The following is a 25,183-nucleotide window of genomic DNA, read 5'->3' as shown; positions in this document are numbered from 1 at the left end:
CAGTTATGGTAAGAATATTTTAGGACTCACAGTAACTGTTTTTGGTAGTTACAATATTTCCAGAATTGATCAGAAAGCCCTTCCTAGGCATATTAGTAGTTGTACATCTAAACTAGCTTCCTATTCCTATTTTAACAGTATCCTAAAATTCACTTGGGAACTATTCAATTTGCTCACTTATAATGATATTGAGATTTATCATGAGTTTTGTTTTGTTCAGTGTCTTCATTCTACAGCGTTTCTTTGGTTAATGGATGCTTGGCTCTCGAGTGGCATGGTGGCCTATTGGTGAAGATGCCTCCCATTCAGAAGGTTGTTAATTCAATCCTAGGCAGCAAGACATTTACCAGGGCGCAAAGAGAAAATATGTGTTGCAAACTCCATGTAGGTGTCAGGAAGGGCATCCGGCTAGTAAACACTCAACTCACTCAGTTGCACCGATTCCACCCTGATAAAAGGAATTACAGGGTCATGAAAAGAAAAGAAAAATGTTTTGCTCTTGCTCCTTTTTTGCCCACTATTACTGTTAAAATCTCATGTTTTGCCTTACCATGTTTTAGACGTAATTGATTGGTGCAAAACCTTTGTTGTGATTACAGTAGAGTAGATCAATTTAGAGGTAACTGTCAACCGTCAATCAATAATTCTAATCCATTTTGCCATTAAAAAAAACAGCCAAGATAAATGGATGTAATCAATGGGTGCACAAAACTTTTGTCAGGCTAAAAAGAAATAAGAAATGGACTTTTAAAGAAAATGGCAACACAATTAAGCCTAATGGCCTTCTCTCCCAGTATTGCAAACCTTATTTCAGTCAGGACATTGCCTTTTTTTAAAAATGAATTGTGCAATTTAAGATGTCAAATATTCAGAATAAATTTAATTGATTACACATGACTGCAGTAACGAATTGTCAGCTGTGTTGTCCAGTGAGCTGTTAGTACAGACAAGTCAAACAGTAGCAAATAAATCATGCTGCAGCATTCTCATTCTGAAGAGGTACAGAAAACCAAACCTTTTTCCCACTTCGCAACCAGGAAGAAAGTATCATCCATGCTCCAAGCTGGATCAGATAAATTAAAACTCTGCTTAAGAAGCAAATGCAATTTTCAAAAGCTCTTATGACTTGCATTTTATTGGTAAATAAAGGAGATTAGTCAACTGCAGGACAATTACAAGATGATTATTTGCCCCTGAAGAAATGAAAACAGGTATAGAACCTCAGTAAGAAAGAGCAAATATGTAAGCACTATGAGCCAAATTGCCTTTCATTTTTTTTAAGCCGCACATAAATACATGGCCTGCTGGCCAAACTTTTGCTCATGTAAGAAAACAAAAAAGCAACCCCATTTTTTCAAAGCGCTGCTGAACAGCACCAGAGTTAGCTGATGGATGCAGATTTTTTCCTGTGATGTGGCATTTTAATGAGAAACTACTGAATGGCTTGTCAGGCTTCAAAGGGAAATCTTATTCTTCATCCTGTTCAGCTGTTTTCTTCAAAGGAAACAACTGTTCCCTTTTTGCTGAATTAGATGATCTCACCACACTCTAAATGTCTTACCTGCCACTGAAAAATGAGGGGCTACAATTGGGTCAGTTCACCCTAATTCAAGGAATAGAGCAATCTGCATCCTCTTTGGCTTCTTGCTGTTTACATTTATTCAAATTTAAATTTTTAAAGAGGTACCACAGAAAAAGAAGTATGGTGGTTTTTTTGGAGAAAGGGAATTAAAACCAAAAGTGCATAATGCAAACCACTGTATGGGGTTTTAGATTTAAATTTGCTGTTATCACAGAAAGTCTATTAAAATCTATACAACATACAACAATGAATAAACAATTGGAAATTAGGAAAGGGGGTGAACATCAATATCACAATTCATCTATATTCATCTTGATGGTGTTCTTCAAGGCTTTGCCATGTTTTGATTTTGCACTTTTAAAAGATATTAAAGATCTGTAAACAGTGCAGAAAAGGGAAATTTAAAACTACCATGTAATTAAGGTCAAAATTATATATAAGCAAATCTATATTTTGGATTTTGTTTAGAAAATAGAAATCAGGTTAGTATTTAAAGATGGAACATTTAAACATACAGAAAAATTGAAACTGAATGTCCATTCACATGCCAAAGAAGAATACTCATTTTTTATTTTCAATATTTCATAGTATTTCAAATGGACCCAATAAATTCAAGGTGCTTATTGGTTGATCTCAATGGGCTTGCTTTGAGTATGATTGAATCTGGAGCAAATCCACAAGAAATCTATGAGATTCTTATCATAAAATACTCTTTTATATAAGATAAATGTACAGATTTACCAGTCAATGGTCTTTCTGAATCCTGGATGTACATATTAAAAAACACATTCCTTCTCATTGCTGGTAGTCCAAAGAAACTGTATTTGCTTCCCAAATGAACTTTTTGAACATTATACAACCATGTAGCTGGCACTGTTGACAGAAAGCTGAACAAAGCAAATACTCATTTTCATCTTGCAATGTTGTTCTCAATTAACTAAACATCTAGTTTAGTTGCCAAAAAATATACTCTTGCCTGGGGCTGCCTTATGTCAAGAGAAAGGTATTTACAAGTGCTTCTCATTCTAGGTAAATAAATCAATAGTAATGGCAATTGTATCTTACTTCTACAAAGATAATGAGACACTTTCATCATATGGAAGACAGAAAGCTGGGTTAGAAGATGGCATTAACAATTCTTTTTGCAAAATCCCATTGTCATTCTCACCCACAGCCTTTTCTCTAACAAATGGTGTGGCCCTCTCCTATATTTAAAAAAAGCATAATAAAAACATAACATTCATGCCATTATATAGTACAGAATACTTTAGAGTCCAGGAATAAAAATTCATATAATAGAATGTATACAAAAAATAGATTATTTGTCAAAGGAAATGAATGTCAGTTTCTCTGAACTGCTACAAGACAGTAACTAAGGGTTCAATAAGCAATCAATACTCTTTGTTTAAAGTATTTACTGTTAAAGTTAAAAATGCAGGAATGTAATGCATACAAAATTCAGTATACTATACTTAAAACAAAAATCACAGTGTATTGTTCGGTTAGAATTCACCTTAGAATTTTTTAATGGAGTTTTATTCTGTAAGAATTAGGGCTGGGTGTCAAGTTAAGTGTGCTAGACTGAATATTTGTGTAAAAAAACAAAAACAATCACCATAACAAATATACAAATGCAAAAAGAAATAACAGTAATGTAACAATAATAGTACATGGATGTTAATGTCCTACAATCAGCTTCACCATTTGTTTCTATTATCATTAATGACTTAACAGAAGTGCCTCAATGAAAGTAATAAGACCATAATTGTCACGGATCTACACATTCAACTGAGCAGTTAGGTTTTAATGGGGGGAGGGAGGCATTTAATCTAACCAAAAATAAGGAATAAAACTGAGGGAAAGAGAAGATTCTTCCTCCCTCCAGAACTACGTATAGCTCCTTATATGTAATTCTGAGATTAGAGCAAGCCTGCTGGTTTGCAGGGAACTGGAGCTGGAATAGCCACAGATCCACAGTACCACACACAAAAGGTCACACTGGAAACCAATTTAAATTTGCGCTTTTAATCAGTGGGAAGACTAGAATGAGTGGTGAGTGAAAAAGAAACTGACGGGACAACAAGAAAAACACTGGCAAGGTGTTTTATTTAAAAGGAAGGGATAAAAGCATAAGTTTCTGCTTTTTGGTTGTTGCTCATCAGATTCTGAATCCTGCAGCAATGGTAGTGACCAAATGCTTCTATGGTTGAGTCAGTGTTGGTTCTAAGAAATTTCCTGGACACGTTCCTGCAGTTTTCTTGGCAAGATTGTAGATAGAAGTGGTTTGCTACTGCCTTCCTCCTAGGGCTAAAAGTGAGGGACTAGCTCAAGGCCACCCATCTGGCTTTGTGACTAACACGGGACTAGAACAGGGGTGGTATTCTACTGGTTCAGCCGAACTGGTAGCGCAGAGGATCATCCATGAGCGTACCAGTTGGGCCCGCCTGCCCAGGCTCTATTCTGACCTTTATTTGATGGTTTTCAAGCTCAGCTGCTTCACGCGGCACAGCGGATAGCCGTGCATCAGCTGTTTACCACACAGGGAGAGTGCGGGATTGCAGAAGGTCAGTAGCAAACCCTTTGCACATGCGCAAAGCGCGCACTCAACGATCTGGTTGTTACACTGGTTGAATCACACCCCTGGACTAGAACTCCTCATTTCTCACTTTCTAGTCTGTTATCTAAACCACTATGCAAAAGTGGCTCCCAATGGTGGCGACTACAGTTCATGTATTCTGACATAGGTGAAAAATGAGCTGTGGTGATACAGTGGTTAGAATGCAATATTGCAGGCTAACTCTGCCCACAGCCAGGAGTTCAAGCCTGATGGGCTTAAGGTTGGCTCAGCCTTCCATCCTTTCAAGGTCAGTAAAATGAGGACCCAGATTGTTGGAGACAATACTGTATGCTGATGTGACCATGGACATCCACGGAAGCTTTTTGCCTTTATCAAAACGACAAAAGCACTGTTGTGTCATCAGATCAGTAGTCTATTTCATAATGCGTATCCCCAAAGGGTGCTGTTTGTGCCATGACACGATCCTACTTTGCTGATTGGCCCACCAACCCTCTTCTGCAGACATTGTTGTACAATAAAGTTATCAATGGGCATGCAGACTGAACCATGTTTAAAGCCTAAATTGTTAAAGGCTTCAAATAAACTGTCATCCAATGGTATCTCCCAAGAAACCATCCTGCATTCACAAAAATAACTTTAAAAAGATTAATACAAGAAACACTGAAATCTCATAAGATTTTGAGAATAGGAAGACAACAGACCATTATGTGAAAACCTATTTTCAGACAAGAGAAAAGATTGGCAACTATTCAGAATAGTTTCTGAGCAACATACCTTAAGAATTGTACTTTGGAATTAGCTGGACCTACACTGAACTGAAAGCTGTATCTGCTGACAACAATGGAGAAATCTGATTTACTATTCATAATTCACAAACTCAGTAAATAATTTCTGAAACCATACAATCAAAAGCTTATAATCTTTCATATTCCAAGGTAACATATTTATCTCTAGCAAATACATGGTTTAAAATAGTTAAAGGTAATCAAAATTACAAAATTAATTCCACATATATAATGGATTATCAAATGTACATTCAAATTCTATCCAATCAAGCAAATTCTTTTTAAAAAAGGAATGTTGTACAATGTCACATTTATGCAGGCATTAGAGATAACAACACAACCCAAAAACAATAGTAGTGCTAGTTTGTGAGAAATAAATCTTACATCTTTAGTAAAGAATCCCCTTTATCAGGGAAAACCAAAATAGCATATAAATGGGTGCAAACCTTGTTCAAAATTCAGTAGACAACATGTTAGAAAATATTATTGAAGACAATTGATTATATATATATATATTAATGTCAAATAATATTCAAGACCAAAAGGCAGCAGCACCCTAAATATTCAACTATAGTCCAAAAATTCCTCAACAGTGATTTATTCCTGTCCTCTCCCTTCTCAACCCTGCAACTCTGTGCAAGCAAAAACCTTAAAGGACTTGTGGGTGGTATCTAGATATTAAGCATTCTATAATATAGAAGATAACAGACGTTACATTCCAATGCTGTACAAAAGTAGCTGATTTAAATTACTTTTGATTCCAATTTCCCTTCCCATTTCAGTGTATAACCTACTATAATACCAGTATTACCAGTGGCTCAAATCTGCAAGCTGGTGATTATAAAATAATAATTGATTCTAAGAAAATCTCAATATAGCTCAAGTGTCTGCACTTATGAATCCTGAGCATCCTTAACCTTTCTTTTCTTAGCTGCCCAGCAAGACTTTCTCCATAAGACTTTAATTCAAACATATCAAAAGTTTGATCTGGAGCAGTGGTCTCCAACCTTGGCAACTTTAAGACTTGTGGACTTCAATACCCAGAGTTCTAGAACTGTGGGAGTTGAAGTCTACAAGCCTTAAAGTTGCCAAGGTTGGAGACCCCTGATGTGGAGGAAACACGTTCTGCAGCAGAGAAGTGCAAAACATTTTGAGTGTGAAACTCAATTTTTGACCATTCTGGCAACATTTCAAATATACTAAACCTGTTTGGAATTGGAGCTCAAAAAAGGAATGTTTCAAGTTTGAAATGTTTTGCACTCTCCCAAGCCTTAATATCCTTCTGACCATTTAATCGGCAGGAATTTTGGGATTTAATACAGGTAATCCTTGACATACAATCACTTGCTTAGCGACCATTCAAAGTTACAATGGCACTGAAAAAAAGTGACTTATGACCATTTTTGACACTTACAATTGTTGCAGCATCCCTGTGGGTCACATGACCAAAATTTAAACGACTGGCAACTGGCATATATCTATGAGGGTTGCAGTGTTCCATGGTCATGTGATCACCTTTTGCAACCTTCTGACAAGCAAAGTCAAGAGGGAGGCCAGATTCACTTAACAATTGTGTTACCAACTTAACAACTATGGCAAGAAAGGTCATACAATGGGACAAAACTCAGCTAACAACTGCCTCGCTTAGCAAGAGAAATTTTGGGCTCAATTGTAGTTGTAAGTTGAAGACTACCTGTACAAGGCATGACTTTCCCCAATTAGATTGTAAGAAAGATCTAAGACTAAAAGGCCAGAGATAGTTGATGGGAGGAAGAAAGCAGGATCAGTTCTAGCTTCCAACTGAGAAAGTCCCAGTTGCTACAGTTACCTGGACTTTTTTTCAGTGGTTTTCAGAGATTACTGAAGGAATGTCCTTTTATTCTGTTAGGATGCATCCAGTACTCCTCCTACAAACTCTGTATAGTTTATTATTGTATGACACAGCAATTCATGTTAGTTTAATCCCTAAGATGAAGATCAACAGGTGTTCTTGTAATAATACATCATCCTTAATCATTGGCAACTGGAGTTGAGGCTTATGGAGATGGACTACCACATCTGAAAGGTCAGCAGTTCATACTCCGTTTTAAAGCATAAATAGCACTACTAAAAAGATCTTAAGGCAATTAAGTTTTCTTCAATATTCTTCAGAATATAAAATCTTTCCGTTTATTATTTCACCACAGTTTGACATAAAGCAAATTACACATTTGCCCTTTTCTTCTTTTATTTTTGGTAACAGATTCTATAGAAGGAATAAGTGCACAGTGTCTATCTACAATATTATTTTATTTTTCCTTGGTGCGATGGGTGTTTGTGTGCTTATTTACAAGACACAATGCGTGTCTCATGTTCAGTATTAGCCCAGAATAGAATCATTTCTTGACCTCAAATTATTCATGAAACAGGTTTTTTTCCTAACCTGGTGCTTCTCAGAGGTCCTAGACTTCAGAGGGAGAATTCCAAGCCAGCGTGGACAAACTGATATTTGTTCATCTTCTCAACCATTTGAGCTATGACCAGACTCGTGAGCTTTCCTTGAATCCGAAGATGAGTGGGCAAACAGCAATCCTGATCCCTTGGTACTGCCAAGCTGGGAAACACTGGGATGTGAATGACCAAGTTGGACTGGAAGAGTTTCAGTAACGTCATTTTTAGGAGTTGTCCTATTACATACACAAAAAGAAACATTCTACATTGAGACACATAATATAAAAGTCAAGCAGTGAAATGAACAAATATGAAAATAAACACTTTTTAAACAACATATAGGATACAATGAGTAATATATACAGGTCATATACTTTGTACGTATGAGGCACAAACTCTATATTTTCAAGATCTTGTGTAGCAGAGAAGGAAACCAGCTCTAATCCTGAGATGGGGGGCATATACCACTGCTCAAAACGAATAAAGGAGATTATAGAGCAATAATTGACCATTCTACTTCTCAAATGAAGCCAGGACAGTGCAGGAAAAGTATGTCTACCATTTTCTGATAACTCCCTTTGTTTCTTTTAGAAATTACTTTACATCACTTTCTTTCCCAGGCTCTGGCAAAAATGGATGGCTGGAAAGGATTTTGCATATATGAATCCTCATATCAAAGGGTACAATTGCCCTAAAAATCCTCCGCAAGAGTTTTCTACACTCTGGAGTTTCCAAAGCTTGAAAAAGCCAAGAACCAGAAGAAAAATTCTGATATCAGAACTCTCCTATGAATTTGGAGGCTTCTCTTCAAACTCACAGAGCAATCCAATTACAGGTAGTCCTTGACTTAGGACCATAATTGAGTCCATAATTGAGCCATACAATTCTGCTGCTATGCAAGACAGTTGTTAAGTGTGTTTTGCCCCATTTTACAACCTTTCTTGCCATGGTTTTTAAGTGAATCTCTATAGTTGTTAAGTTAGTAAGACAACTGTTAAGGTAATCTGGCTTCCTTAGTGACTGTGCTTGTCAGAAGGTTGCAAAAGGTGATTACATGACTCCAGGATATTGCAATCATCATAAATACATGCCAATTATCAAGTGTCCAAATTTTGATCATGTGGCCATGGAGATGCTGCAATGATTGTTAATTGTGAAAAAGTCATATGTCATTTTTTTCAGTGCCATTATAACTTCAGTCACTAAACAAATGGTTTTAACAACTATTTGTTAAACTACCTGTAATTAGATAAAGAGTTGCAGCCTCAGTAATCAAGTCAATACTTATTATGGCATAGCCCCATAATTTCCAGATATCTGATAAAGACTAAGACCAGATTTCAGAAAGCCATTGATTATAAGAGCCGTGGTAGTCCAATGGTTAGAATGCAGTATTCCAGGGTAATTCTGCAAAGTGCCAGCAGTTCGATCCTCACTGGCTCAAGGTTGACTCAGATTGTTGGGAGCGATATACTGACTCTGTAAACTGCTTAGAGAGGGCTGTAAAGCACTATGAAGCAGTATACAAGTCTAAGTGTTATTGCTATTATGTTCACTAGAAATAGATTTTGCTATAATGTAATTAGAAAGTCTCATGGACAGCAGGCTAGTTGCTAAAATAGGACCATATATATTACACATACTATTGAAAACAGAATTTAACATACTCCTTTATGATTTCATTATTTAGCATTTTAACTTGCAATACACTATAGTACTCATACTCTTATTTATCCTCACTGTGGAAGAAAATTCATTTTACAAATCAGTAACTGACCTGGGGATCTCATAGACTGGGACACCCAACCTCTGGGCTGCAGCCCACTAGTAGGCTGTGAATTAGTTGCAACTGGGCAGCGGAAAGGGCAGGCAAGTACATGCACCTATCTCCACTTGTGTGAGCAACAGTCAACCATGTGCACCTGTGCTCCATTTGCATTTTATTGCGTCTGACCAAACTACACTGTCATTGTCTTTACCAGCAAGGAACCTAAACTATTATTTGGGTCTTTTGGCCATATAAACATTTACTATCTGAATGACTGCATCTAACGTTTTATGTTTTGTGCCAAAGTGTATAGATGCCTGTTCTTTGTTTTAATGTCTATACATCTAATGTATATTTTCATGAAATATGTTTATTTGCATTTTTACTACTTTTGCAGTTAGTAAGAAGAACATGCAGTAGTTGATATGAACTAAAACAGAAACCTTCTTACCTCTCTTCAGCCGCTCTCTTCATGCTTTCAGACAAGCTGACAATATCTTGCTTGTTGTCTGCTTTGCTCTCTTGTTCTTGCACAGGCACTTTAGGGCTGGACCGCATTTGTAACATGCTTTGTTCACTATGAGGAATCTCCTCTTCCTCCACTCTCTGACTACGTACAACATCTGCTTCCATCTCTCTCTCAGATGCTTCCAGACAACTTTTGATCTCAGTTAAAGCTTCATGGCTTAAGTAATCATGGTTAGCAATGGCCACTGCGGAAGTCCCATGATTGCTTGTAGCACCCGTGCTAGTCCCCATTGATTTCGAAATCACTTTCAGTTTGTGAGAACTGGATTTGTAGTGTTTCTTCTTGTGCTTTGCTTTAGAGTTGTGTTTTAAGAAAAATTCACACGATTCTTGCAACACTCTCCGACTTTCACTGATTGGACTGAACAGGTGGAAAGACAGAAAAAATGCTAATTACCCCCTTTTTTCTATAATTATTTAGATATATCAACTGAATGTAAAACCTCCAACATTCAAGTCAATCTCAAAATAATTGTAGATTTCATTTTATGCCAGATTGTACTTTCAATATTTTTCAGTTTTCACAGTAAATCTGCAGAAATGAAAACAAACTACAAGAAAAGTTTGTAATATTTGCAGTTGACATAAAGTTTGGAAAAGTAGCTAATACTTTAAATGAAAATGAACACAAAAGGAAGAAATCCTGCATCCAGGGAGAAAAAAACATAAATCTGGGAATCTGTGTCCAGTTCTGGGAATCACTATTCAAAAAGATATTGACAAATTTGAGTTAGTTAGAGAAAAACTACAGTCAGGTCTAGAAACCAGAACCTTTGAGAAATGGTTAAAGATCTGGGTATGTCTAGTCTATAGAACAGGGGTCCCCATCCGCCGGGCGCATGGACCGTACCGGGCCGCGAACAAGCCTTACGGGCAGCTGGTTGCTGGGCGCCGCCATCTTTTTTGGTAAAAAGCAATTTTTCGTCAAAAAGATGGCGGCGCCAGCGCTTGGTGAGCTTTTCCGGGTAGAAAGCCATTTCTACCCGAAAAGCTCACTGGAAGCGCTGGCGCCGCTTATTGCGATTTAAAATCACCCGTGACGCCACCGGAAGTGATTTCGAAAAAAAAGATGGCGCGCCAGCTGACGCCGAACCAGGCCGCTGGCGCTTCAGCTGACGCCGGAACCGGGCCGCGGCGTCGAAAAGGTTGGGGATCCCTGCTATAGAAGACTGAGAAGAGATATGACAGCAGTCTTCAAATATCTGAAGAACTATCTCACAGAACAAGTAGTAGATGTTTTTGCTGCTGCCCCAGAGGGCAGGATCAGAACCTGCAAATTAAAGCTCCAAGGAGGCAGATTCAGGATAGACAGCAGGAGGAACTTCTTGGCTAGGGGAGTTGACAGATAATGGAAGAAGTTGTTAAATGCAGAGGTGTGCTCTCCTTCTCTGAGGACTTTTTCCAGATCAAAATAAAATGAAGAGGAAAATAAAGTTACAAGCAACACAATGAAGGATTAGAACACCTGAAAACAATGTGGATAATTACAAGATTAACTCTAAGCCCAAATTGAAGAGATGAAAAAAAAGTTGTAAAATCAGGTCATATGGGTGACCTCCTTTATGATTTATGACCACAACAAGCAGGCTCCAATTGTAAGTCGAGGACTATCTGTACCCAAAGGTATGTCATGAAAAAGTTTAAGATCTGTTCTTTATCAACTCAGAGGTTGGAAAACGAAGTTGGGAAGCAAAATAGGTTATTAGGAATAATCTCGTAGCAGGGAGAATAGTTAAAAGCAGAAGAAATTACCAAAAATGGTGATGGGATCCCCCTCACTGCATGTATTCAAGTGTGACTGTAGTCATCTGTCCTGGATGCTTTAATTTAGATTTTTACACGAAGTAGCGGATTGGACTTGATGGAAAAAATTGACCTTTTAACTTTAACATTCCATTATCTAGCTAAATGGTGGAGTGTATGTTATCGTCCCATCCCCCGTCCCCCCGCCATGCAGATGTTGTTAGCTCCCATCATCCCTGTCCATTGGCCATGCTTACTAAGGCTAGGGAAAGGTTTGTCCTACCTGTCAATGAATACTTCAGCTTCAACCATAACAATACAAGATCAAACAATAGATACAAACTCAAGGTTAACCACACCAAACTTGATTGCAGGAAATACGACTTCAGCAAGAGTGGTCAATGTCTGGAATACTCTACCTGACTATCTGGTTTCTTCCCCAAACCCCAAAAACTTTAACCTTAGACTTTCTACTACTGACCTCACCCCTTTCCTAAGAGGTCTGTAGGGGGCATGCATAAGCGCACCAACGTGCCTACTGTCCCTGTCCTACTGTTTCTTTTTATTTTTCTTATATGTATCCATTTCATGTACTCAAAACTATGTCTATACTTATACCTGTAATCTTATAATCGCTTGACAAAATAAATAAATAAATAAATAAATAAATAAATAAAAATATATTTGGAAGATTGAACTTTCTCCAAATTAGACTAGTAATTTACTTAAATTTGTTTGCCACCCATTTCGCCATGAGTTAACTGATAGATTACACCTAAAGGAAATTAGGTGGGAAAACTCTTTCTTTCTTTTCTTTGTTTCTTTCTTTCTTTCTCACTCTCTCCCCTCCCTCTCATAACTTATAGGCTTAAATACATTAGCTTATGAGACTCGGGTTTACAACACATTAAGCTAAAAATGTTACTGGCTTATTTGGCTTCATGTGAACAAAGATAAATTGTCAAATCTTGAGCCCTTAATACATACTGAATTTGGACTGTTCATAAAACTGGTACACTTTGCCACTTAGCATCTAAAAGTGCTCATATGTCTGCCATTTACATATGCAGTTTTTGGTAAAACAAAACGTTCACAGTATTCATATCCCTAAAATACTTTATCCCTGCAGTACAAGGACAAAGTCACAAAGCATCCTAAGATACATATTTGGAAGTATGTATCTTCCTAGTATGGAAGTATCAAGGCATTTTAATACATCAAAATATATAATATTAAGGCATTTTATCTATAACTAAAAACAACAAAATACAAAAATGCATCTTACTCTCTTTTGCGATTTTTTTTGAAGAAACTTGCCCATTCTGAACAGGTCTTTTTACTTCCTATCCAGAAGACTGGAGAGATGCCAACAATTAAAGTCATCAGGTACTTCATTAGAAACAAAGTTATTTCCGGTCTAGCTAATGTTTTGACCTGGAAAACAATAAGCATTTACTGAAAATACAATGGAAAAATAGTTTTCCTGCATTACACTTCAGAGGACAAAATGAAAAATAGGCATTTCTGATTTACAGTGGAAAGAATAAAAATTCAAAGTAAGAATATCTACTCTACACACTCAAAACTGGAATCTCTAGAAATTATAATGGTACAAATGAAAGATGGAATTTTATTTTTTTCTTTTTGCTTATTAGAAATTAGAAGTAACTACCCTACCAGCCTTTGTAATTTCATAGAACATAAAACCTGATCTTGAAAAATAAATAAACTTCTTTAGTACTTCAAAGGTTTATAATATTTAAATGACACTCTTGAATGATATAAAAGATTTAACTTGCAGTTACTTACCTTGCTTATATTTGTTTCTAAATTAAACATTTGACTTTATGGGAGAGGATTATATATTAACCTCAAACGTCCATTTAATTAAGATGTTCGTTATTCAAATTATTGATTTTCCCAATTTTAAATGTTTGAGAATACATATATGTACGTACGCATCCAGTGCTGAAGATGCTGCTAACTATTCTATGAAGACACATCTATTTACATAATTCTAAAAAATTATCTTCTGTAACAGGAAAACATCAGATTTGAAACTTACAACATTATGCTCCAGTAACAAATTTTGTATTTCAAATGAATAATACGGCCCTTCTTCTACCATCTTCAGTTTAAAGAGTTACAATTAACTTGTTCTAAAGTAGGGGTGTCAAATTCAATTTCATTGAGGGCTGCATCAGGGTTGTGTTTGACCTCGGGAGAGGGGGGGCTGGGGTGGGTGTGGCCAGCTTGACGTCACTTGTGTCAGGGGTGCCTGTGGTGGTCTTGAGCGCTCTGCCAGAGAAGATGAGCTCCCAAGCTGATTTTCAGCTGCGACAGCCTTCTGCAACCCTCTGCCAGCTAAAATGGAGCTCCGGGGGACCATGTGTGGCCCTCTCAACCTCCGTTGTCACTGGCAGAGGCACTGTGGGCCAGTCCTTTGCTACTTCCAGGGCAGCCCCGCAGGCCAGATCTAAGCACTCCGCAGGCCAATTCCAGCCCCTGGGCCTTGAGTTTGACACCCCTGTTCTAAAGGATTCTATACACTTCATGACACATGCAATGAATTTGGCCCTCACACAAGAAATTATACAACCCTGTATTACCGTATTTAACAGTTACAGAAACTTTGCAGGTCTCCTACAAGTACTGGTGGCATCAAATATTCTTTCAAAACAGTGGTCTCCTTGCCCATGGACTAATTGATGCATCAAAACATATAACCCAACTCCAAAACCGGATACAATATTCCTTGTTATTCAAGCATCAACTATGCTAATATTTCAAGCTTACCTGATAAGGACAGGGTATATGGAATTGATCACAGTGGTCATAAACCCAAGTAGTTTCCCAAATCTTCCTATACACCTGCTCATAGATGTAACAGCCCAAGAGTATCACCAGAGGTACGAGGTATAAGCCGCTGAAGACACCGATTCGAATCATGAATTTTTTCAACTTTTCTTGATTCCTGCCATCATTCTGTATGACTTGGCGCACATGATTTAGAGAAATAATACCCGCTAAAAGAAGAGATAAACCGACAAAGACACAAACGCACAAAGGCAGGAGGACAAAATATCGAGACGTAGCTAAGTCATAGAGGCCAATGAAACAGACACCACTAATGTTGTCACCTTCCACTTTGTTCATGGCAAGGAGCATCACCGTGAGAAACCCCGGCATGCCCCAGGCAACTGCATGGAACCACATGGCTTTTTGTTCAATAGCTTCACAGCTCCATTTTCTTCCAGCAGCAAGGAACCAAGTGACTGTGAGGATCACCCACCAGACAGTTCCGGCCATTGTGAAAAAATACAAAGCCATGAAGACAAGGGTGCAACCTTTGTTCTGAGAACCAAGAACGACCGTTTCACCAAGCTGTAACTTTTCATCGCCCTTATTGCAGGCCGCTGTGTTTCCTAGGACAAACCCGAGGAAGTAAATGAGAGACACTATACTATAACAAACAGAATAGTATATAATTGGCCTCTCTGGATACCTGAACCTTTTAACATCTATCAAAAATGTTAGGAACGTAAACAGAGTGGCACAAAGGCAAAAAATTGAAACAATGCCAATAAAGCTTTTGGCAACTTCTAGCTCATGATTATTGAAGTACATGTTGGGGCAAGGAGGTGCACACTGCTCAATGCCTAAAAACCTATAGCCTTGTCCACTGGATGTCTGCAAATGACGTGGACACCAAAATCCATAGTCCCTTTTGGGCTGCCCTGAGATCCTCCATGCGTCCCAGGATCTTGTAGTAAAAGAAGCAGTGACAGCAGCAGTATCATCACAGTCCTCCAATCTAGAAAGTCAAAAGAGAGTAAAATTGGTTATAACATTATAGAACTGGCCATACTCTATCCAGGGCTCTATTTGCTTCTTACTCTAAACACACACACAAAACTTCTCAAAACATGAGACGTATGTTTGTAAGCATATTCTAAGTATATTTTATTTGTAAATCTTCATTAATCCAACATTAAAACTTTTATTGTAATTCCAATAGTTCAACTTAGATGTTTTGTAAATATACACACATTTCATTATTTGTATGTAATCTTTTAGGTAAAGGAAAGCAAACTAGTTTATAGAAAACTAATATATATAAAAATCACTATGAGGGAACACAATCTCAGGTACATTGAAGCAATAATACGCCTCTTGTGCCTCCAATACAGAAGTTCCTAAAAGTCAATCCAGAACTCTGATAATAACTTTCCCACTTTGCTTAAGGCTTTTTAAAAGGACTTGTGCTAATATAGAGAAAAGTTAACAATTCCTGGGCATAAATAGTAACTTCCAAGGGTCTGTTAAGCAGTTATTTAGTGCACTCTACACTAGTTGAAGAATTCATATTCTTTATAGTAGCTTCAAGTGGAGAACTGCTATAGCTAATACAAGGTTTTCCAAGCCTGAATAGCTAAGACTGAATCTTTAGTTAAGAAAAAGTGGCCAGATCTAAGTCATCAATTGTTATATATAAAAACAGGAACCAAAAATGGCCCCAAGGCAAATACTTTTGTCCTGTATGGTAAGGAACAAGAGCCCTTCATGATTACCAACTATTGGTCTCTAAAGAAAGTCTCAATTGAACTGCTGCAACTACAATGGAAATATAAAACCGATGCACATGCCATCAAGCACTACTTCTATCCTATAGAAATTTCAATTTGCTAATTAGCTTTCATACTAATGGTTGCAAGCCCTCCTCAATTATCTATAAAATCTACAGTGTTTTCTAAAGAGAAAAAAAAAAACCTGAAGCCAATGAAGCCAAACACCCAGTTAATATACAAATCCAGAATGGGGAAAAATATATAATTTAAATGTTGTAAATGGCAATTCTCAGGATTCCCAATCTTCATAGCTCAGAAAGCTAAGATTTTAAATAGACCTCAGTTGTATTTTAACATCAGCGTAAAACAATACTGTTAGATAACAATGAAAAACCAAAAATAACCTAGCAACAAAATGAATTAAACAAAGGTCAATTATGTCAAAATCACAACATCCAAGCCAAAGAGTAAATCTCAAGGCTTGCAAAAGCTAAAAATGTATAGTTATTAGTTTAACTTAAACATGATTAATTTAGCTTTAATTATGTTTTCACGATGTGTTGAGAGTTCCCTGAAAAAGGAAGACTGTTCAAAGACATGAATTTTGGGAAGAAACCTGAGTGCTAATTTAATGATCAAGCACGCAGGTACCCAATCCATAAAATTATTTTCCCTCTGTCCCCAAAAATGAGGGACTATGGAGAGAGTTTGGGGTATCAGATATGATATAAATGGAGCAATTTGATGCGGTTTTAACTGGGTGCAAAAACAGAGAGCCATATATGAAGAGATATTCAGCTGTACATAAGACCTAAGTCAATTCTAGTAGAAATAGTGGTTAATTTTTATTCTTTTTTATGTTGCTTGTGTTTGAATTCTGTTATGACTGTTTTATTTTTTTATTTTTAATCTCTTGTACATTGCTGAATCAAGAGACTGCCACAGAGTATAAATTCAACAAATAGAAATGAGAGAGAAAAAATGGAAAGCACTGTACCTGCTACATTCAAGTTCCTTAGGCCACCCAATTTCAAACATGTCTATCATCTTTTTACAGTCCTCATACACTCTTGCACAAAGGCTCCGGCAAGGGTGAACAACACGTGTTTGTTCAAAGCAAGCAGGCACAAAGGCTTTGCACAGAAATGCATGGACATCTGGGGAGCACTTAAGATTCAGAAGAGGAAGGAAGAGCTTTGGGAGAAGAAAATGAGATGTGGATTAGCGTACAAAGAAAAAAAATTCCCTTTCCTTTTCTGAAAGACTACCAGCTTGTTACAGACCTTCCATAAAAGAATGACTTCCAAACTATAACCTTTAAGTAAGACTGACCCCACCCCAAAAATCCCATCAACTTTTTACGAAAAGCCCTGATAGAATGGGTTTTTATCTCTCAATCAACTTCTTCTGAAACTTCAGTTCTGACAAGAAAAAGATACCAGCAACGTAATTTCACTGAGGTTTCTAGCAACAGTTGAAGTGTAGCAAACAGGTTTTACTATGAACCCAAATTAAAATTCTAGGGGGGGAGGGAGGGAACGCGGTCAGAGGTTGAAAATGTTATGCTGCAGGGGTAAGGTGAGGTACTAATCTCCTCACCTTTAACACATAGATTGTACACACAGATTGACTCCATTCATTAAATGCCATGGGGGATTGAGAGCAAGAAAGGGGAAGCAGATGTTTTCATATCCACCTGCACTTGTAGATGAGGCATATTAATTGGTCCCATTAATTATAGTCCAGGTTTCTATGGCAAAGCTTATAAGCTGTATATTTGAAGTCATTTCTCTTGTATAATCACACTGAACATTTAATTAAACATCCATAGTTCTAATGCTTAATATGCCACAGGTTTGACCTCTTCCTCCTGCTTGCAACAGGTGACCTTTTCTAAAACATCAGGATAGATGTTTATCTAATTAATGTTACTTTGTTCATTGTATCCAATGGCCACCCAGAAAATGTCCAAGTCAATAGCATTTTCCTTTATTTAGGGTACCCATTGTATGGGCCAAATGAAAATATTCTATTGCACAATAAACCACACTTCCTGGCAAACACCAAAAAAAAGTGAAGGAAAACAAATACCAGTTGAATTGTTGAAGAAGACTGAAAATGCTCTAAGACAGGATACACAAATTATGCCGTGCTTTGCACAACATATATTAATAGCTACAATGAATAAAACATTTTATATAACTATCATATTCATATTAAATACGTAAAAAAACCTAAACATACGTTAGCAATGTAGGGAGAAGCATAGGTGCACAGACATATCAATTATTGGGGGAACCTGCAATACAATATTTAAATATACATTAAAATTTTCAGGAAGTTGTGTGATAATGATAAATATGGTTCCTTCCCAAAGTGGACTTTCTTAACTCAAATCCACTCTTGATATTTTAAGCATAGAAACAGAAGCATTTTGTTTTCCAAAGGTCTTTTGCACTTATGGTACAACTGCCTTCCTCTTTTCCTTCAGTTGCTTCTGTTTGTGTGTGCGTTTGTGTGTGTGCACACACGCCTTCACTAGAGACTGCCTGATCAAGTCCCATCTAGGATTTCTGACATTGTTTGCCGTTGCCTCCTTCCTAGAATTGAAGTAAGTGGTTGGCCCAAAGTCACCCAATTGGCTTTGTGCCTAAGGTGGGACTAGAACTCTGTCTCCAGCTTTCTTGGTGTCTTAACCAAATCAAACTGACTCCAAATGAAACAAAAAGTATATCCTCAAATGTTGTTTGAGTTATCTATGAGTTATCTATCAGTCATGAGAGTTTCCATTTCATCTATTAAACCTATTTTCCCTTCTACATGAATATCTTAAGATGATTCAGTTGATTTTCCATATATCAATGCCTAGATAATAAAGATCATAAATTGCCGGTAATGTTTAACAGTTTATCTTTTTCTAATCTATAATTGTAGTTAGATTTTGATCATTAAATGAGGGATTGGAAGTTGTTTAAATGAAATGTGGACTGTTATTCTTTGTGCCTGGTAACTTTTATCGGACCTTTGCTGGTTTATAAGGAGAGTTGAAGATTTAGAGGTGGATTTATGGAAAATGGGGGAAGGCGGAATAAAGATGTATTTTAAGAGACAGTGATATGCTGTTAATGTTGAATATACTTGTTGGGGATGAAGGAAAAAAAATATTTTGGGGGGAGGCTTTTTTCCTGCACTTTTAAAATATTTAGTTCTTTAAAAAATATTTATGAGGTTCCCGTGTTAATTTTATCCGTTTAATATAATCCTTAATAAAATTATTCAAAAAAGAAAATCATCTGAGCCTCGATGCCCAGTCTCTTTCCAAGATTTTCAAAGTCTATGGCCATAATGGCAAAACTATGGCATGCGTGCCGGAAGTAGCACGCAGAGCCACTTCTGCTGGCATGTGAGAGGTTGCCTAGAAGAGCCCCACTGCGCATGCACACACCCCGCCCACCAGCCAGCTAATTGTCAGGTATCTGCTGTGCATGTGTGGGGGAGATGCACGCAGGGGAGACGGATGCTCAGAGGCATGCGCCATGTGGGGAAGGTTGTGTGCACATGTGCAGAGGTGCATGATGTATGTGCAGGTGTTTGCGCATATGCATAGGGGGCGGGGGGAGTTGTGCATGCACTGCATCATGGGTGCAGGCATGCGAGCGCACTAGCACATTTTTGACACACAACATGGAAAAGGTTAGCCATCACTGGTCTATGGTGATATTTTGTAGCTGTTCTTTGCCATATTGTTTTATTTTTATCATAGGGATAACTATGAGTTGAATCACTTGGAACTTGTGTTACACACTTGTTTCTTGTTCCTAGAAGACAGCTTGCTTCCTGAGTTGATGGATCTGCCTATATAGTCTTGTTTCAATAACTCCTAACATTGAATCTTCTCGTCTTCTTATACTCCATAATTGATTCTTTCTGAACATTTCTTGTCTGCACCATCTTTTTCCTTAAACACCCATAGACTATTTCATCTGCAAAGGCTGGAAAGCTGTTAGAGTCTGAGCATTACAGAAAACCTTCTGTGTATCTTGTTATTCTCACCCATTTGCTTTGCTATTCTATTTGCCTTCTTTATGGAGAGTTTTTTTCTACTGGGCCTCAGTTGTAGAGCCTCCTTTCTTTGAAATGATAAATCCTCATCATTTCTCATCAACTGAACGTGGCTACTTGTTACTCCAATCTTGTGTCTTTTGCTTCATTTGCTGTAACATAACCCTAGTTGTTTTCAGGGCAAGAAGATAAAGATGCCAGAAGCGTGGATGTCACAACAACAGCCTTATTTCCATCCATTTTCACTTTTTCTTCATTCTTCTCTCTACCATCAGTTATAGAGAGGCTTGTATTTCTTATTCCTTTCTCTGACCCTCTTCATGTTATTCAAATCTAAATTTGCAAGGACTTCCTCTTCTTCAAGTAAATTCTTGCTAGCTCCATTAACTCAATCAGGCACTGCTATTTGAATTTATCCAGTTTATATCAACCTTAAGCTGTTCCATAAAGCAGGAATCAGTCAGCCAGTCTCTACAATGGGCAATCAGCAGCTCCCAGGACCTATCAACTATTAAAGTGTATTCCTCTCCCCAGCTCTGCACACAATCCTTCAAGAGACACAGCTCTTTTGTCACTTTATCTCTTCCTCCCATTAAACTCCCTGACCAAATTCCCACTGGTGTGGATTCAACTTCTAAACTGAATCTAGTTCCCTGCTCCATCCTATTTAAAATACCAATTTTGGTTCTTAAAATCATCTCCCAAATTGTAAAAAACAGCCTAATTTGGAGACTGGGGTGTGGACTTTTTGAGGGAGGCTACATGAAAAGCAGTTTTGCAATATCTACATTAATTCTGAACCCAAGAGGTACCTTAAGAGCACCCCATTTTGCTGATTAAAGTCTTCCTTAGAAGCAAGCCCTGCCAAGTTCAACTGGACTTACTCCTGTATAATTGTACTTAAAATTGCAGCTTTAAAAAAGCATGCTCAGTGCTTAATCTTTGATCTTTGTTTCTACATGTATTGACTTGCCTCAGTTACCTTACAAGGCATAAAGTGAGTGCTCAAATGCTATTTATTTTTCTGCATGTGTACATATGACTTCTTTATAATTATATTGGAACAATTATTCAAATATTTTTAATTGTTAATAAAGGCATGCAATAGCATCCTGTGTCCACCTTCAATTGTCAGCATGCCCTTCTTCTGCAAAACTCTCTCCCTTACATTCAAATATACATATTTAGTAGATAGCCATTATTAATGGGCAGATGATTTAAATGCATCAGGCATATTTCTATTAGATTTGAATAGATATATTGCAGAAGAAAAGATCAACTGCAATTGACATCTAGAGCTTTATAGATAGCAATTAGTTTTTATGCTGGCAGATGCTTGAAGGCCTGAGGGAAATCCTATAAGAGGCTACCTGCTGTAAAAACCAAGCTTTTAGTCTGATGATTAAAATACCTCAGTTGAGGAACCAATACAGAAAATTAAACATAGGTTCAGGAAGCCTACATGAAAAGCTGTTTTCCAGGTGAAAGCTTATCTCCGAATAGCTAAAAATTGTTAATTGGATTTCTAAAACATTAAAATATTTTATTTTAAATTGATTTTTAATGATTCATGGAATTGACATTTAAGTATAAGAAAAAGAAAATATAAGACAAATTAGCTCATACTACAAATTAGGTAATCCTAGAAAAACAAGGTGCAGTTTATATATGAAAAATTAACTGATATGTGTCAATAATTTTAAAAATTATACTTTCAAAAAAGTAAATTAAAAGAATAGCTGTCAATTTTGAAATGAAAGCATTCCCGGGGAAGGCCTAATCCAGCTGACAATCACACTTCTTTAAATGGATGCTTAACACAATCCTTTTATGCAGAGCTAACTCATAACAAGACAGTCCCCAGACAGCTAGACTCTAAACCATTAAGAGTAAATCAACACCTTGACCTATGTATAAAACTTAATAGGCAGATCTTTCAATATCATAATGATCATAATTATAATATACCAGTTGGCAACCTAAATACTGCTTTTTTCATCCACAGTATCTTCCCAACACTCTTCAAAAAAGTAAAATGCAGAATATTTTACAATAGTCTAAATCTGTGGTTCCCAACCTTTTTTTCGCCCCACACCCCTAAAGAAATTTCACTCGAACCTCGCACCCCCTGGAATAAAAATGCCAACATATAGCCAATATCCTATTATTTACCTGGACTTTTCTCGCACCCCCTGAAATATCGTCTCGCACCCACAGGTCTAAATGGATCACAATTTGTAGGACTTGAAATAAAGGTTCTGTCTCATTCATGTACCCAACAAACCAAACGCAGAATTTTTAAATTTTGTTTCCATATCTTGAAAAAGGCCCTGGAAAACTCAATTACCAGCTCTTGCTCCTAACACAACAAAAACATTGCAAATGGAACTGAGCCAAGCTGTCAAAGTATAGACAAAATCAGAAAATACATTTAAAAGCAGACTGAAAAGGAAACATCATAGAAAAAAGCCCTCATATATTTTCACTGCATTAATTGCTTGACACACATAATGGATGTTGTAAACTGTTTCTTGAATAACAGTAATCAAGGTCTCTAAAATAATAAATTAAGAGCCAGTGTGGTCTAGTGGTCAAGGTGCTGGCCTAGAAACCAGGAGATGATGAGTTCCAGTCCTACCTTAGGCATGAAAGCCAACTATGTGACCTTCGGCCACTCACTCTGTGTCAGTCCAACCCACCTCACAGGGTTATTATTGTGGGGAATACAGGAGGAGGAAATAATATTATGTATGTTCACCACCTTGAGTTATTTATAAAAAGTAATAAAGGCAGAAAAAATAGTTTTTCATTTTTGTACTGCAAAAAGTATCTGCATTACAGAAAAACTGCTTATAAATATGTACAAGGACAAAACTCACCTTCAAGTGGGAAGCTGCAGTGTCCTGATCATAATGTCCCATCATATTAGGAAAAAATGTCATATTGTAAGTCATCTGAGAACATCTTGGGATAATAATAGGCTCACACGTGAACAAACTGTGTCCATAGGTCAAGTTTAAGATTAAACTCCAGATCAGAAGGAAAACAAGGATCCCCATCTTCCCAAATATTTCCAGCTTCACCAAAAGGATTTTTTTTTTGAGAGGAAGTTAAAAAAAAAATCTGTCCTGCTTACTCTCTCAAGCAGAATACCGACATTCCGAGATTACATTTGTTGCCTCTCTTCATATTTGCTTTCCAAGATAACATTTTTCCCCGACTGCAAACTGCAAAGCAACCAAAAGAAGTTAATTGATAACCGCTTTTCACTGCATCGGAAATTTTGTAAAGATTAAGCAGAAATGAAAATTGTACTTTTCGAACTGCAAGAAGACGTTTCCCTCTCTATTTCGGCCAGACAAAAGAATGCTGGATTTGCTCTCTTCAACGAGGGAGCTCAGCTAAAAAACCAGTTACCACTACCCCCAAAAAGCACAAGCCTCTGCATGTTTACTCAGCAGCATTCCACTGCGTGCAGCGAGATACTCCCCGAGTGTTAGAAAGGCAGCCAGGCAGAGAAATTATTTGTTCCCAATAGTTACGCACGCAGGCTCCAAGCGGTAGCGAAGCACCAGCCAAACTTTACAATCCAAACCGATTATCAAATGCAAAATCGCTCACAACTTCCTCACGGAGGTCACAGCAACTTATATTTACGGTATGCTGTCGATTGTCAACACAGACGCTCTTTTTTTTTGTAGTTAACCCTCCTCCGCACAGCCGGGATTGCGTAAAAAAAAAAGAGAAAACTGCTACCCAAAAGATACCCCACCCCTCGCTCCAAGTATTCCCAAAGCTCTCCGTTCCCCCCGCGCGCGCAAAGAGGCGCGCGCGTGAAAAGAGGGACGGTTCCCTCAGCAGATAAACGCAACAAAACCAGGCTCGAGGGGCCGTTGCTCGCTTCCTGCCGCACTCTTGAGGCCACCCGCAACTCTTAAGCGCTTGCAGGTCCTACCACCTTTCCACGCCACTTACCGGACCCCCGATGCGGGTCCCGTCCCCCCACACACACACCTTGCGGCGAACTCTTCCAAGCGCGCAAGCCGGGAACCGCCGGTGCGTGGCGGTTTCCTTTCGCCGCGTGTAAACGCGAAGGAAAAAAAAAGCGGGGCGAGTTTTTCAAACACCTCCCCCTTTCCCCCTTCCCCCAACAATCCGGCGTCCTGTAAGGGAGAGATCACAAAGGACGCCCCGCGACTTCAAGCCCCAGCAATGGAGGAGAGCGAAGAGCGGCTCTAAGCACCGAGGCAAAGCCGAGGGCTTTTTTGTTTTGTTTTGAAGGGTTTCCCGTGGGATTCTCGTCGCGGGAGGTAATCGCGGAGCCCAGCCAGACCAACTCGGACTCCGCCTCCCTTTTTTGTCGTCGTCGTCGTCCCCCACCCCTTCTCCACTCCCCGGGAGGGAAAAAAAAAAAGTGCCAGCGCCGTCCGGGAAAGGCTTTGCGCCAAACGGCCGCGCGCCGAGGCTCAAGCGGGAGGCGAAGCCCGCGCGCGCCCCACCTCACCTGCGCCAGTCGGGGGGGAGGAGGGGAGGGGGTGCGAGCGACGCACCTGGCCGGCCTCGGGAAGGACATAACCGCGCCGCCCGCTCCCTTCGCCGGTAGGATGTGACTTTTTTTTTTTCGCCCCTGCCGAAAGGAAACGAGGAGAAACGCGAGTCGCGCGATATTTGAAACGGGCGGCGGAAGGGGGGGCGCGTAGACACACCTCCCCCATCACCTGAATCTCCTCTCGCTTCCCTTTTCCCGGGCCGTTGCAAAGGCGCATCCTTTCCTTTCTTCCGCCCTCCCGGGGATCCTTTCCAACGCGTGGCTGGAAAGATCAGCGTGCTTGTGTGGAGAGGTCCAAAGTAACAGTTTTACCCCTTTGCTTTCAAAGAAACGAAAACTTTTCTCCGTCGGAAAAGTTCAGGAAAGTGAGGACTGAATTCCGAGTTTTTCATTCCGGCGGGGTTACTTTTCCTTACTTTATGTGTAAACCGCAATTTACCATACGGGAATCTGCAAGTTGGTATGTAATAGGAACACAAGGTAAAGAATATAAATTAACAAATTCAAGGAAGAATAGTAGGAAAAATATGCGTGTCAGTGCAAGTAAGACAAAGGGAAAGGAGTATGATACAGTAGTAAATCTGGCCCAA

At 38.4% G+C, this 25,183-nt stretch overlaps 1 protein-coding gene across 4 annotated transcripts; it reads right to left on the bottom strand.

Moving 5' to 3' along the window:
- Positions 1-1,103: 1,103 nt before the first annotated feature.
- On the bottom strand, positions 1,104-24,705 carry FZD6 (frizzled class receptor 6). Of its 4 annotated transcripts, none has more exons than XM_087962076.1 (7): positions 24,595-24,705; positions 22,924-23,271; positions 16,980-17,176; positions 14,211-15,228; positions 12,700-12,848; positions 9,595-10,032; positions 1,104-7,611 (listed from the first exon to the last, which is right to left on the bottom strand). In XM_087962076.1, exons 2-7 carry the CDS (start codon positions 23,101-23,103, stop codon positions 7,446-7,448), a joined length of 2,148 nt encoding a protein of 715 aa, XP_087818202.1. In that variant the 5' UTR covers positions 23,104-23,271; positions 24,595-24,705; the 3' UTR covers positions 1,104-7,445. The 4 variants fall into 4 exon arrangements, with proteins under 4 accessions (XP_087818202.1, XP_026545851.2, XP_026545857.2 ...); XM_026690066.2 differs by having other exon boundaries at positions 24,549-24,684; XM_026690072.2 differs by lacking the exon at positions 24,595-24,705 and adding an exon at positions 23,360-24,559.
- Positions 24,706-25,183: the final 478 nt, after the last annotated feature.

This window comes from Notechis scutatus, chromosome 3 (genome assembly GCF_049901735.1).
Source record: "Notechis scutatus isolate UNSWTSFEM ecotype Mainland chromosome 3, rNotScu1.2, whole genome shotgun sequence".
NCBI classification, from domain to species: Eukaryota; Metazoa; Chordata; class Lepidosauria; order Squamata; family Elapidae; genus Notechis; species Notechis scutatus.
Note: the sequence above shows the minus strand (reverse complement) of the source record. Positions and strands in the feature narration are given on the sequence as shown.

Bases quoted from the DNA above. Each gene is read 5' to 3' on its own strand.
- FZD6 (XM_087962076.1), bottom strand. From the start codon at position 23,103: ATGGGGATCCTTGTTTTCCTTCTGATCTGGAGTTTAATCTTAAACTTG. The intron at 12,849-14,210 runs GTAAGCTTGAAA...ATTGTTTTCCAG, and splicing joins ATATACCCTGTCCTTATCAG to GTCAAAACATTAGCTAGACC. The intron at 10,033-12,699 runs GTAAGATGCATT...CCACCTGTTCAG, and splicing joins AAAAAAAATCGCAAAAGAGA to TCCAATCAGTGAAAGTCGGA.